Raw genomic sequence first — 12,123 nt, 5'->3', positions numbered from 1 at the left:
GTGTGTGTGTGTATTCAAAACCCATTGTGGATAAGTCTGTTCCATCTCACAGCAACCCTATAGGACAGAGTAGAACTGCTCCATAGGGTTTCCAAGGAGCAGCTGGTGGATTCAAACTGTCGACCTTTTGTTTAACAGCCAAGTTCCTAACCACTGTACCACCAGGGCTCCATGTATGTATTCAGGAATATATGTATTTAATTTTTCCTGAATATATGTTGTTGTTAGATGCCATCAATTAAATTTCAACTCATACTGATTCCCTGTGACAGAGCAGAATTGCCCCATAGGGTTTTCTTGGCTGTAATCTTTCCAGAAGCCGATCACCAGGTCTTTCTCCTGTGGGGCTGCTGGGTGGGTTCAAACTGCTGACCTTTTGGTTAGCTGTCCAGCACTTTGCTGTTGTGCTACTAGGGCTCCTTCCTGAATATATACATATATATTGCATATGTATATATGTATATAGGAGCCCTAGTGGTGCAGTGGTTAAAGGGCTGCTAACTAAAAGGTCAGTCATTCAACCCCACCAGCTGCTCCATAGGAGAAAGATGTGGCAGCCTGCTTCCATAATGATTTATAGCCTTGGAAACCATATGAGGCAGTTCTACCCTGTCCTATAAGGTCGCTATGAGTCAGAATTGACTTGAAGGCAATAGGTGGGTTTGGGTTATAGATGTATATATGTGTGTATATATATATATAGGTAATCTCTGATTTACAAAGGGGCTCCATTCCAACAACTCTGTCATAAGTCAGTTCTGATTAAGTTGAATACCTCATTTTTTTTAGTTTTCATTATTATTGCCTTTTATTATCAGTATTTTTATAAATCTGATCTTTGTCTTTGGGGATTGAAAACATTACATATAAACATCTGTGAGTGAACATCTAAGAAGATAACATCAGTAAATTAAGCACTGCAGCATTGAATGTAGTACATATTACTAACAATAAGATGTACCAAAACAAAAACAAAAAACTGGACGGTCGTTAAGTGCAGTTCATTATAACTCGAATACATCATAAGACGGGGACTACCTGTATATATCCTAAATAATATTAGTTCATTTTAAACCTTATTAACAGTTGCAAGCTCTTTGTAGTCCTCTAGGACTTGTATTACGATGATATAATTCATTCAGGTTGTTGCCCACAACTGTGGTGCATCCATTTTCATTACTATGTAATATGTCATTGTGTGAAATTACCATGAGACATGGTTTCAAAATCTGTAAAATGATGAACTTGATGCTTTTTGAAGCCCCTTCCAGATATGGCCCTCAGATCAAAGGTAACCCAGGACTTTGCTTGAGAAGTGGAGGAGTAATAAAATGTCCTTCCCCAATCTTTCTCCTCCCCTCCGCAGGGTTTTGAAGGCCCCACCTGCAGCCACAGAGCCCCCTCCTGCGGCGTTCATCACTGCCACCACGGAGGCCTGTGTCTGCCCTCCCCTAAGCCCGGCTTCCCACCTCGCTGTGCCTGCCTCAGTGGCTACGGGGGCCCTGACTGCCTAACCCCTCCAGCTCCTCAAGGCTGTGGCCCCCCCTCCCCATGCCTACACAATGGCAGCTGCTCAGAGACCCCCGGGTTGGGGGGCCCAGGCTTTCGATGCTCCTGCCCTCCCAGCTCTCCAGGGCCCCGGTGTCAGAGGCCAGGAGCCAAAGGGTGTGAGGGCAGAGGTGGAGACGGGGCCTGCGACCCTGGCTGCAGTGGCCCAGGGGGAAACTGGGATGGAGGGGACTGCTCCCTGGGGATCCCAGACCCCTGGAGGGGCTGCCCCTCCCACTCCCGGTGCTGGCTGCTCTTCCGAGATGGGCAGTGCCACCCACAGTGTGACTCTGAAGAGTGTCTGTTTGATGGCTACGACTGTGAGACTCGTCCAGCCTGCAGGTGAGCCTGAAACCCTGACTGAAGTAGGGGTGGAAGGACACAGATGCCTCTGAGCTACAGTGTGGCCAAAGCCTCATACCCCATGAGCCCTGCTGCCAGGGAGTCTTCTGCCCTAATAACCATTGCTAATTAGGGGTAGAATGCTCTGACGTCCAACCCAGGGGATGGCGGGGCAGATGGGGGGGATCAATATTTAATGTAGGGACTAAGAAAGAGGGTACAGCCTCTGGGACCCTGTCTGAGAGTTGTGGGAACACAGTCCTCAAGCAACCCTTCCTAAGCCCTGTTGCCATGAAGCATCTCCCCTAGCAACCAGAGCCCCTGAGGGAAAAGGGCCTGGACCCTCCTTTAGGGGAGAGTCCCCTGGGGAACCAGGGGAGCACGGAAGGATAGGGTGGCAGGAAGCCAGGAGAGCATAGGAGGTAGGGTGAAGGATGATGTTAGGACACAAGCATGTCAGTAGACATTCAGGCGTCTGCACTGCCATCCGGGACCTGACTAAGCCCATTGCTGTACCCCGAACCCTAGAGGCAGTGGATATCAGCAACTCTCTCTGGGCAGAGAGGGAAGTCGGGCTTCTTTGGAGTCCTGAGTGCCCCTCTCCTTGCCCCACAGCCCAGCCTATGACCAGTACTGCCACGATCACTTCCACAATGGGCACTGCGAAAAAGGCTGCAACACTGCCGAGTGTGGCTGGGATGGAGGCGACTGCAGGCCCGAAGCTGGGGACTCACAGTGGGGACCCTCCCTGGCCCTGCTGGTGGTGCTGAGCCCCCAAGCCCTGGACCAGCAGCTGCTTGCCCTGGCCCGGGTGCTGTCCCTGATCCTGAGGGTAGGGCTCTGGGTGAGGAAGGATAGTGATGGTATGGACATGGTGTACCCCTATCCTGGGCCCAAGGCCGAAGAAGAGCTGGGAGGAACCTGGGACCCCTCTCAGCAGGAGGCAGTAGCCCCTCCAACACTTCCCCTCGGCAAGAAGACAGATTCTCTCAGCACTGGGTAAGAAGGCTGGGCAGAGGGGAGAGCCAGACACTAGTTTAATGAGCAGAGGAAGGGAAGGGAACCAGGGACCAACACAGGGGTCTCTGAGGTGTCTCCCCCACAGGTTTGTGGTGGTGATGGGTGTGGATTTGTCCCGCTGTGGCCCTGAGCACCCTGCATCCCGATGTCCCTGGGACCCTGGGCTTCTGCTCCGTTTCCTCGCTGCCATGGCTGCGGTGGGGGCTCTGGAGCCCCTGCTGCCTGGACCCCTCCTAGCTGCGCACCCTCGTGCAGGCACTGGTAGGTGGCCCCTGCCTTTTGCTCCCAGGTTAGCTCTCATGCCAGCAAATGGCAATGGAGGTCAAGTGTTCCTTGTGTGGCCTCACCCTCGTTGACCCCTCTTTCTCTAACTGGATCTCTTCATGGCCCATTTGCTCTGCAGTCTCTTTCCTTACCTCCCTAAGCACCTTATCCTAACCTCTCTCATAGCCATCCCACAAACCTTGGGCTCTAGTTTATCTCCTCTGCTAGAGAGAGTATCCAATCATCTGTGTATCAAAGTTCATAGTACATGAAAGAATAACAGACAACACTTATATTGTGCTTACTATGTGCCATGCCTGGCTCTAAGCGCTTTTACATTATTAACTCATTTAGTCCTCCCAATAACCCCATGAGGCAGTACCCTTATTATCCCCATTTTACAGATGAGAAAATTAAGGCAGAGAGGTTACTGCCCTTGCCCACAGGTTCCACAGTAATAACCAGCCTCACCAGGAATGGCCTCTCTGTGACTGTGTCTCTCCCACCAGCGGCCCCGGCTAACCAGCTCCCCTGGCCTGTGCTGTGCTCTCCAGTGGCTGGGGTGCTTCTCCTGGCCCTCGGGGCTCTTCTTGTCCTCCAGCTCATCCGGCGTCGACGCCGAGAACACGGGGCCCTCTGGCTGCCCCCTGGTTTCACACGACGGCCCCGAACTCAAAGGGCCCCCTGCCGACGCCGGCCCCCCCTGGGCGAGGACAGCATTCGCCTCAAGTGAGAGTGAGGAGGAACCAGGGCTTGGGGAGAAGTCTTTCCTATGGAGATATTTATGATCAGAAACAATAAGAGATAGGGGAAGTGGGGAGGAAGGCTGCTGGAAATCTTGGGGATCCTGAGGGTCATAACCCCGTGTAACCTCTACTTACCCACATCCCTCCAGGGCTCTGAAGCCAGAAGCAGAAGTTGATGAGGATGGAGTTGCGATGTGCTCAGGCCCTGAGGAGGGAGAGGAGGTGGGCCAGGTGAAAGCGCTGGGATGGGAATGGGTGGTGGAGAGGATGAAGGATGAGTCAACCACCGTCGCTGATCCTTGCTCTGATTCCCAAGGCTGAAAAAATGACCCCAACTTCCATGTGCCAGCTCTGGACTCTGACTGGAGACTGTGGAGAGCTCCCCCAGACAGCCATGCTGACTCCCCCCCAGGAGTCCGAGATGGAGACCCCTGATGTGGACACCTGTGGACCTGGTACGTGAGCCTGCACAAAGCAAGAAAACGAACACCTCCTTTGACCCTTTCTAGGATCAGAAAAGCCTTCAATGTCAGAACTGGAGGAACTAATGTTAGAGTTATTGCCTTAGAACTGTGGTTCTCAAAGTGTGGTCCCCGGACCAGCAGAATCAGCATCACCTTGGAATTTCTTAGAAATGCCAATTCTCAGGCCCCACCCCAGAGATACTGATTCAGAAATTCAAGACAATGAGCCCAGCTTGTTTTAACAAGCCCTCAAGGTGAGTCTGATCCAGGCTCAAGTTTGACAACTACAGCCCTAAAATGTAAGAGAATTAAGGCCTGCTGGCTCCTTTTACAGGTGAGGAAACTAAAGCCCAGAGAAAAATACAAGTCACTTGACTAAAACCACACAAAATCAAGAGCCAGAGCTGGGCTTCCTGAAGCCTCCAGCTGTGATTCTCCTTTTCTGAGCCTCCATTTTCTCCCCTACCCCCAGTTGTGTCCTTTTGATTGACCTGCCTCCTATTCCTCATGTCTCTCACCCACAGACGGAGTTACACCCTTGATGTCAGCAGTTTGCTGTGGGGGAGTAGAGTCCAAGACCTTCCAAGAGGCATGGTTGGGAGGCCCTGAGCCATGGGAACCTCTGCTGGGTGGAGGGGCCAGCCCCCAGGCTCACACAGTGGGCACCGGCGAGACCCCCCTGCACCTGGCTGCCCGATTTTGCCGGCCAACCGCTGTCCGTCACCTACTTGAGGCTGGAGCCAACCCCAACCAACCAGACCGGGCAGGGCGCACCCCCCTTCACGCTGCTGTGGCTGCTGATGCTCGAGAGGTCTGCCAGGTCAGCAAACACTGGAGTCCCTGAAGGGAATAGGGGGAGAGCTTTCAAGTAAAGCTAGGAAAAGGTATCCCCTAGGGTTTGGCAAAGAAGTTGATTTGAGCTTGAGGACCTGAGAGAAAGAAAAACAAGGACAGATGGCTAGATATGGATTACCCAGTTGCCTCAAGCCAATTCCTACTCATGGCGACCCCACATGTGTCAGAGTAGAACTGTGTTCCATAAGGGTTTCAATGGCTGATTTTTTTCAGAAGTAGACAGCCAGGTCTTTCTTCTGAGGTGCTTCAGGGTGAACTCAAACTGCCAATCCTTCGGTTAGCAGCTGAGTACTTAACTGTATGTGCCACCCAGGGAACTCCTGGATATGGATTGTTAGGGGGTTAAAAATGTGTGGGACCTAAGCGAGCAGTCCAGAGTACCCCAGGGGTCATTGGCCCTCTCTGGCCTTCCAGCTCCTGCTCCGGAGCAGACAGACTGCAGTGGATGCGCGCACAGAGGATGGGACCACACCCCTGATGCTTGCCGCCAGGCTAGCGGTGGAGGACCTGGTTGAAGAACTGATTGCAGCCCGAGCAGACGTGGGGGCCAGAGACAAATGGGGTATGCATCTGGAGAAGATGATGTTGTGCTATAAAGAAGTTGAGCAGATGGAATGTGAGGTGAGGTGCAAAAACAAGGAGCAGCAGAGGGGCAGACTGGAGGGTGAGGCATTGCTTCCCACCCTGCTAAGTCTGCCGCAGTAGCAGTATGGAACGCGAGGCTCTCCCCCTCCCCCACCATCTTAAACCACACACATTACTGCAGCCCACAGGGATTTGGGATGAGGAAAGATTCTGCGGGAAGGGAGAGGGCCGAGGTGTAGGAGGAGGTGGTCTCCCGGTCCCACCGACCCCAGAACAATGCCCTATTGTCCCGCCCGCGCGCCAGTGACGTCACCAGGGGCAACGCTTCCTGCCGGCCGGCGGTCGCCAGGGCAACGCTTCCCGCCTTTGAGGGACCCGGCTGGCCCGAGTAGCCCTACCCCCAAGGCCAGAATCCGTGGGAAACCGGAACCCAGGCGTTGGTCCCCAGCTCCGGGGTAACAACTTCCCACGTCGTCCCCCAGGAAAAACTGCGCTGCACTGGGCCGCAGCCGTGAACAACGCTCGGGCCGCCCGCTCACTTCTGCAGGCCGGAGCCGATAAAGACGCCCAGGACAGCAGGGTTAGACTGGGGCGTCGCGTTCCCTACAAAAAAGTGGGCGTGGGAGATGGAAAGCGCGGGAACTGTACAAAACGCGAAGGGGCGGGGCCGGCCGCGAAATAGGTGGAGTCACGAAGGGGCAGTCCTGTGAGCGCGGCCCCCCCGGCCTCTCTTCCCTGGGTGTTTCTTCCCATGCAGGAGCAGACGCCACTGTTCCTGGCGGCCCGAGAAGGGGCAGTGGAGGTAGCCCAGTTGCTGCTGGCGGTAGGGGCGGCCCGAGAGCTGCGGGACCAGGCCGGGCTAGCGCCCGGTGACATCGCCCGCCAACGCAACCACTGGGATCTGCTGACGCTGCTGGAAGGGGCGGGGCCACCGGAGGCCCGTCACAAAGCCGCGCCGGGCCGCGGAGCTGGCGCATTCTCGTGCGCGCGGATCCCGCGTGGAGGCGGGGCTCTGCCGCGCACCCGGACGATGTCTGCGGGAGCAGGCCCTCGAGGGGGCGGGGCTTGTCTGCAAGCCCGGACTTTGTCCGTTGACTTGGCCTCGTACGGGGGCGGGGCCTATTCCCATTGCCGGAGTCTAACGGGAGGAGGAACAGGAAGAGTCCCGCCCCACCGCGGTCGTAGATTTTCTGCGGGCATGCGCAGGCCTCGGCCCAGCCCTGCGATAATGCGGGGAAGATCTGGGGTTGCGGCCCGGCGCGGGGGTGGAGCCTCGGCGGCTGACTGGCCCTGTGATTGGGTGGCTCTGGGAGCCTGTGGTCCTGCCCCCAACACTACGATCCCACCTCCTTGCCTTACTCCGTCCCCGGAGCGGGGTTCCCCTCAACCTGCCTCGGGTCCCCAAGCCCTTAATTCCGGAGGCGAGGGCCAAAAATAGAAGGTTATATGGGGGGAGGGGGAACGTCTTAAAATGAGTACTCATTAAATGACAGGCAGTCCGGAAGGCCCTACAGATTTTGAGGTTCTGGAGCCCCAAAACTGAGGTCATGAGCTTAGTTTCCCTCCCAAAATGAGTGTGTGCTCACCAGAACAGATACCGTCTTCCACGTGCAGAAGCCTCAGCTCTAGAAAGAGTGTTTAGGGTGCTGGGGTGAAGCGGTCCTAGCCTCTCTCCCAGAAAAATAAGGGCGAGGGGCTACAGGAGGGCAGAATGGAGTGGGAGAAGTCCTCTAAACTGGAACCAAGAACTGCAGGCAAATGAATGTAAGATGTTCTTTCTTATATATGGTTCCCAAAGGAAGCCTCTATCACGCCTCACCCTCTCTGCCCACAAACGGCTGACACCTACTATGTTCCAGGCCCTGTAGGTGCCAAAGGGGGGCCCAAGGCCAACTCCAGCTGATGACCCTTTGCATTCTCCCCATCTCCCCCCCACCAAAAAAAAAAAAAACTCCACCGCAGGGATGAAGCACCACTCTCCTAGCCATCACTGTCTATTTAAGACCCCTCAAATCTGTCACCCTGCAATAAAGCTGATTTGAAGTGTGACCTTTTTTTGGAGGGGTTGGGAGCAAAAGGAGAAAAAATATGGGAATGACTGGAATTTTTGTGCCCTAGGCTCAACATTTGGATAGAGGCTTTTAGTATAGTTAAAGAGCAAGAATAAATAGATTTAGGAATCCTATGTTAATTTACTCATATAGGGTCGCTATGAGTGGAAATAGACTTGATGGCAATGGGTTTGTTGTTTTAATATTAATTTAGGGTACCAGCTGAGTCTCTAGTACTGCAGGGAGAACCCACATACACACTAGGAATTACCCACTGTTTGTCCTTCACCCAAAGGCATTTAGTGATGACCACTGAGGAGATTTCTAAGGCCTCAAGTTAAATAGAGAGAGATGGAGAGGGCATCTTAAGGAAACTTTATCCACCTTTCAGTAACCTGGTTACTCTAATAGTGATGGGTCTAACACACAGAGGTGTAAAGCATTTCAAAGTTAATAATAGCTACCATTTACTGAGCACTCACTATATGCCAAGCGCTTTAACATTTAATCCTCACATCAACTCTATGAGGTAGAGGCTATTAAAACCCTATTATCCTCTTTTAGAAACTGATGCACAGAGAGGTGTACTTTGCCCAAGGTTGTACAGCAGTAAGTGGTAGAACCAGATCTTCCTTATGCTCTAAGTCACTCACTGTAAGCCCCCTAACATGGCAGGTTGTCATTTAAGAAAAAAAAAAAAATAGCCGTTGAGTCGATTCCGACTCATAGCGATCCCATAGGACTAAGTAGAACAGCCCCACAAGGTTTCCAAGCAGTGGCTGGTGGATTCGACCTGCCAACCTTTTGGTTAGCAGTCAAGTTCTTAACCACTGCACCACAGGGCTCTATTTAGAGGCCCCAAATGTCTCTACCTGTCCTGCTCCCACCTTGGTGACAGCCACCCTGATCAGCATTAATCAAGGAAGGAGCAGGGAGGTGGTCCGCTCCCTTTTCCATTTCTATGTCCCTCGTTCATGACCAGAGGAATGTCTCCCCTGCCCCTTGTCTGTGCAAAATTGTGAGTTGCCAGAGTGAACGCCATCCCATTTTCTTATATTTGATGCACGTCTTGTCCCCTGTAAGCACCTTGAGGGCAGGGATAATTATTCAACACATATTTATTGAATATTCAGTAAATATGCAACGTTTACCCGTTGCCATCAAGTTGATTTCGACTCATAGTGACCCTATAGGACAGAGTAGAACCCCCCCATAGAGTTTCCAAGGAGCACCTGGTGGATTCAAACTGCCAGCCTTTTGGTTAGCTCTTAACCAGTATGCAGCCAGGGTTTCCATGCAATATTTACTGAATATTTACTGTGTGTTGGACAAGATGCTAGGGGTATACAGATACACTTGAGGGCAAAACACTCCTGGGTCTGCGTTCTCCGCTTCCCACTGGGACAGCACCCCTTCTAGTCCCAATAGGTCTGAGGATGTGTGGGGAGGGCTGAATCCTACATCAGGGTCTATCTTGGAGAAGGAAAGGACGGGGGTGGGGGGAGGCTGGGGGGTTCTGAGGAGCGAAACCACTTCCTGTGTAGCTAGTTCCTGTGTTGACAGAAAGAGCTGAAGGGGAGGTAGGGGTGGAGGAAACAAAGCCGGGGGTTATGGGGGTCTGAGACTGTGAGGATAAGAAGACCAGGAGTCCTTCCCCACCCAGAGCCCCCCTCCAACTCCTGCAGCTAGAGGAGCTTTTCCTGGTCTCTGTGCTCCCCTGGGGCTAGAGAGGTTGACAAATAGTTTGGGTAGGGAAAAGAGAACTGGAGGAAGTTGACAGGGATGGGCGGGGCCCGTGGGGGGGCTGACCAGGAACCCAGCTTCCTGCTCAGAACCCAAGCATCTGGCCCCCAGCTGGCCCCCACCCCTTCCAGCCCCCACACCCCCCCTGGAATCCAGGGTTCCAGCCCTCTTCCCAAATCCCAGCCACCCCTCCCCCATCAGTTTCTCCCCTCCAGGGGATGGAGGCCAAAAGAGCCCAGGAAGGAGAAGAGGATGGTGAGCAGGTGAGCCGGGCACTGAGAGGGGAGGCTGACACTGGGAGAGAGGGAGGGGAGAGGACCCAGGCAGAGACCCAGCAACAGAGAACTCAGGAGACTTAAGAGGGTTTGGGCACACTGAGGCAGGAAGGGAGATACAGAGAGGAAACAGGCTGTTCGCCTAGCCCCCCTGCCCACTCCACCTCCTCCACCCACCCCTGCTTGACTGGAACGGACATCTCCCGGCATCAGGGCCCTTCCCAGGATGAACAGGGCTGGCCCCCTCTGAACACCACAACTCGGCCTTGGCGATCTGCTCCTCCATCCCCTCCTCCAGGGAACCGCCACACAGGTACCTCCACCCACCCAGGGAGCTGCCGACCCTGGTGCCCATCTTTCCTGATCCCATTACCAAGACCCACTCCATTGTGGCCCTTCCCCTCCCCTCCTCCAGACTCCTCATCACACCCCCTCAGCTCTAACCCCAAATCCCTAATCACCTCACCCTATTCCCCTCCACCCGTCTGCCAATTTCTCTGGGTTTCTGAGCCCTCCCCCTCCTCTCCCCAGCCCTTGGGCCCCGCTCGGCCTCCCTGCTCTCCCTGCAGACAGAACGCCTTCTGGACCTAGTGGCTGAGGTCCAGTCCCGTCGCCTGGAGGAGCAGAGGGCCACTTTCTGTGTCCCCCAGAGTCCCAAAAAACGAGCCCCAGCCCCACCCCGGCCTGTTGAGGACAGAGAACAGCTCTACAGCACCATCCTCAGTCACCAGGTGAGACACCCCCAGGAGGCAAGACCCAGACCACCTGGCTCCCTGTCCCCGTTCTCTTTCAGGCCCTATCCCTCCTTCTCCCCAGGCAACTGCTCCATTGCCAGCCCCTAATCCTCCCATCCTCATCATAGGCATCCTGTATCCCCACATAGCCCTGGCTCTTCTTAAATGTCCACTCCCCTCAGAGCCACACTAACACCCTTCTTCTTCCTCCACTCCTCCAGTGCCAGCGGATGGAAGCCCAGCGGTCAGAGCCTCCCCTCCCCCCAGGAGGACAGGAGCTCCTGGAGTTGCTGCTGAGGGTTCAGGGTGGGGGACGAATGGAGGAGCAAAGGTCCAGACCTCCAACACACACTTGCTGAGTGAGACCTGAACTCCTAACTGGCCCCTCTGCGCTCCTGGGGCTCAAACCTGGGCAGCCCACTGCCTGCCCTCAACCCTGCTTGGCAGGGGCAGCAGAGACTGGAAGACACAGAAGAAATCTCAATATTTATCCCGCTTGACCAGCAGCCGTGGGAAATGGAGGGGGTGAAAGTACTCAAACCCTGAGAATAGAAAAAAGGCAAGGTAGGATGGTCACTGAACTCCCTCCCCAAGTACGTGGGAGCTTGAGGCAGTGAGAGGATCCCAGCCACCAACGAATACCCCACTCCTCAGATCTCAGGGGGTGGCTAGGAGTCTCCAGAATGAGCTGTGGGGACACCCCTAGGAGTCAAGCCACTAGGCGGGGTCTGAGGACTCAGGCCTCTACCTTGCAAGAAAAGGCAAACCTGCTAAGGTTGTGACCGGAGAGACAGCCCACCCTCCTTCCCAATTAGAAGAAAAGAAGGGTGGGCGGGCAAGAAGAGAGATTAAGACTGCCGACGCCCAACATGGCACTCCCCCGCCCCAGGACTGAGGGATCTAGAGGCTGGGAACCGACTACTAGCCCTGCCCACCCGCCCTCCCCGCCGCTGCTGCTCCAAGTCCGTCTGATGTTTTGGTTGCGTGAATAAATGTAATTCCCCTCTGGACTGAAGGCTAGTGTCTCGGGGGCGGGGGTGGAGGGTGGGAAGGTGAGGCCAGAGGCCGCCTCTCTCCCTAGTCTGGCCGGAGGCCAGCTCCCCTCCCTGGCTGGTTAATTACTACCTCATTAAGCAGCGGCTGGAGACCTCAGCCCCCCCTCCTGGTTTTAATTAAGTAGAACTAGGAGGAGAGTAGGACAAGAAATATGAAGTGAGCTGACTGTGAACCCAGACATTCCAGCGGCCGGAGCGTCCACAGCACCCCGAGCCCTGACACGGAACCCAGGTGGCTGCCCCCGTCCAGCCCCAACACGCTCCCTCGCGGTCCATAGAAGTCTAGCCCTGAGGCCCTTCTGAATTTCCTCCGCTGGGCCAGTCTCCTCCCCTCGCCCCCGCGTCCCCGTCCCCTCCTCCACTTGGTCTCAGTTCCTCTCTCTCTCTCTCTCTCTCTCTCCGCCCCCAGCTCCTCCCTGTTCCTCCTCTCTTCACCCCTCC

General features: G+C 54.7%; 3 protein-coding genes across 6 annotated transcripts in view; all 3 read left to right on the top strand.

Annotated features, from left to right (window-relative positions):
• Window positions 1–7,871, top strand: part of NOTCH4 (notch receptor 4) — a 25,663-nt gene extending 17,792 nt beyond the window's left edge. The window contains exons 21-30 of one of the 2 annotated variants that reach the window (XM_004390794.1): window positions 1,367–1,890; window positions 2,506–2,889; window positions 2,996–3,171; window positions 3,684–3,903; window positions 4,070–4,151; window positions 4,237–4,375; window positions 4,909–5,204; window positions 5,654–5,801; window positions 6,307–6,404; window positions 6,582–7,871. In XM_004390794.1, coding sequence (XP_004390851.1) covers window positions 1,367–1,890; window positions 2,506–2,889; window positions 2,996–3,171; window positions 3,684–3,903; window positions 4,070–4,151; window positions 4,237–4,375; window positions 4,909–5,204; window positions 5,654–5,801; window positions 6,307–6,404; window positions 6,582–7,262 — 2,748 coding nt within the window. In that variant the 3' untranslated portion in view covers window positions 7,263–7,871. The remainder of the gene's footprint in view (window positions 1–1,366; window positions 1,891–2,505; window positions 2,890–2,995; window positions 3,172–3,683; window positions 3,904–4,069; window positions 4,152–4,236; window positions 4,376–4,908; window positions 5,205–5,653; window positions 5,802–6,306; window positions 6,405–6,581) is intronic. The other variant, XM_012559829.1, reaches the window with a different exon arrangement.
• A 1,557-nt stretch (window positions 7,872–9,428) lies between these two features.
• GPSM3 (G protein signaling modulator 3) lies at window positions 9,429–11,490 on the top strand. Of its 2 annotated transcripts, XM_023725535.1 has the most exons (5): window positions 9,436–9,455; window positions 9,820–9,881; window positions 10,107–10,206; window positions 10,425–10,624; window positions 10,849–11,490. In XM_023725535.1, the coding sequence occupies exons 2-5, from the start codon at window positions 9,837–9,839 to the stop codon at window positions 10,984–10,986; spliced, it is 483 nt and encodes a 160-aa protein (XP_023581303.1). In that variant the 5' UTR covers window positions 9,436–9,455; window positions 9,820–9,836; the 3' UTR covers window positions 10,987–11,490. The 2 variants fall into 2 exon arrangements, with proteins under 2 accessions (XP_004390850.1, XP_023581303.1); XM_004390793.2 differs by having other exon boundaries at window positions 9,429–9,881.
• Window positions 11,491–11,811: 321 nt separating this feature from the next.
• Window positions 11,812–12,123, top strand: part of PBX2 (PBX homeobox 2) — a 5,719-nt gene continuing 5,407 nt past the window's right edge. Inside the window, exon 1 of one of the 2 annotated variants that reach the window (XM_023725530.1) lies at window positions 11,812–11,914. The gene's annotated coding sequence lies outside the window, so the exon portion shown is untranslated. The remainder of the gene's footprint in view (window positions 11,915–12,123) is intronic. The other variant, XM_023725532.1, reaches the window with a different exon arrangement.

Source organism: Trichechus manatus, unplaced genomic scaffold (assembly GCF_000243295.1).
Source record: "Trichechus manatus latirostris isolate Lorelei unplaced genomic scaffold, TriManLat1.0 scaffold00327, whole genome shotgun sequence".
Lineage (NCBI taxonomy): Eukaryota > Metazoa > Chordata > Mammalia > Sirenia > Trichechidae > Trichechus > Trichechus manatus.
This window is presented reverse-complemented; position numbering and strand designations above follow the sequence as displayed.

Bases quoted from the DNA above. Each gene is read 5' to 3' on its own strand.
- GPSM3 (XM_004390793.2), top strand. From the start codon at position 9,837: ATGGAGGCCAAAAGAGCCCAGGAAGGAGAAGAGGATGGTGAGCAG. The intron at 9,882-10,106 runs GTGAGCCGGGCA...TCCCGGCATCAG, and splicing joins GAGAAGAGGATGGTGAGCAG to GGCCCTTCCCAGGATGAACA. The intron at 10,207-10,424 runs GTACCTCCACCC...TCCTCTCCCCAG, and splicing joins TCCAGGGAACCGCCACACAG to CCCTTGGGCCCCGCTCGGCC.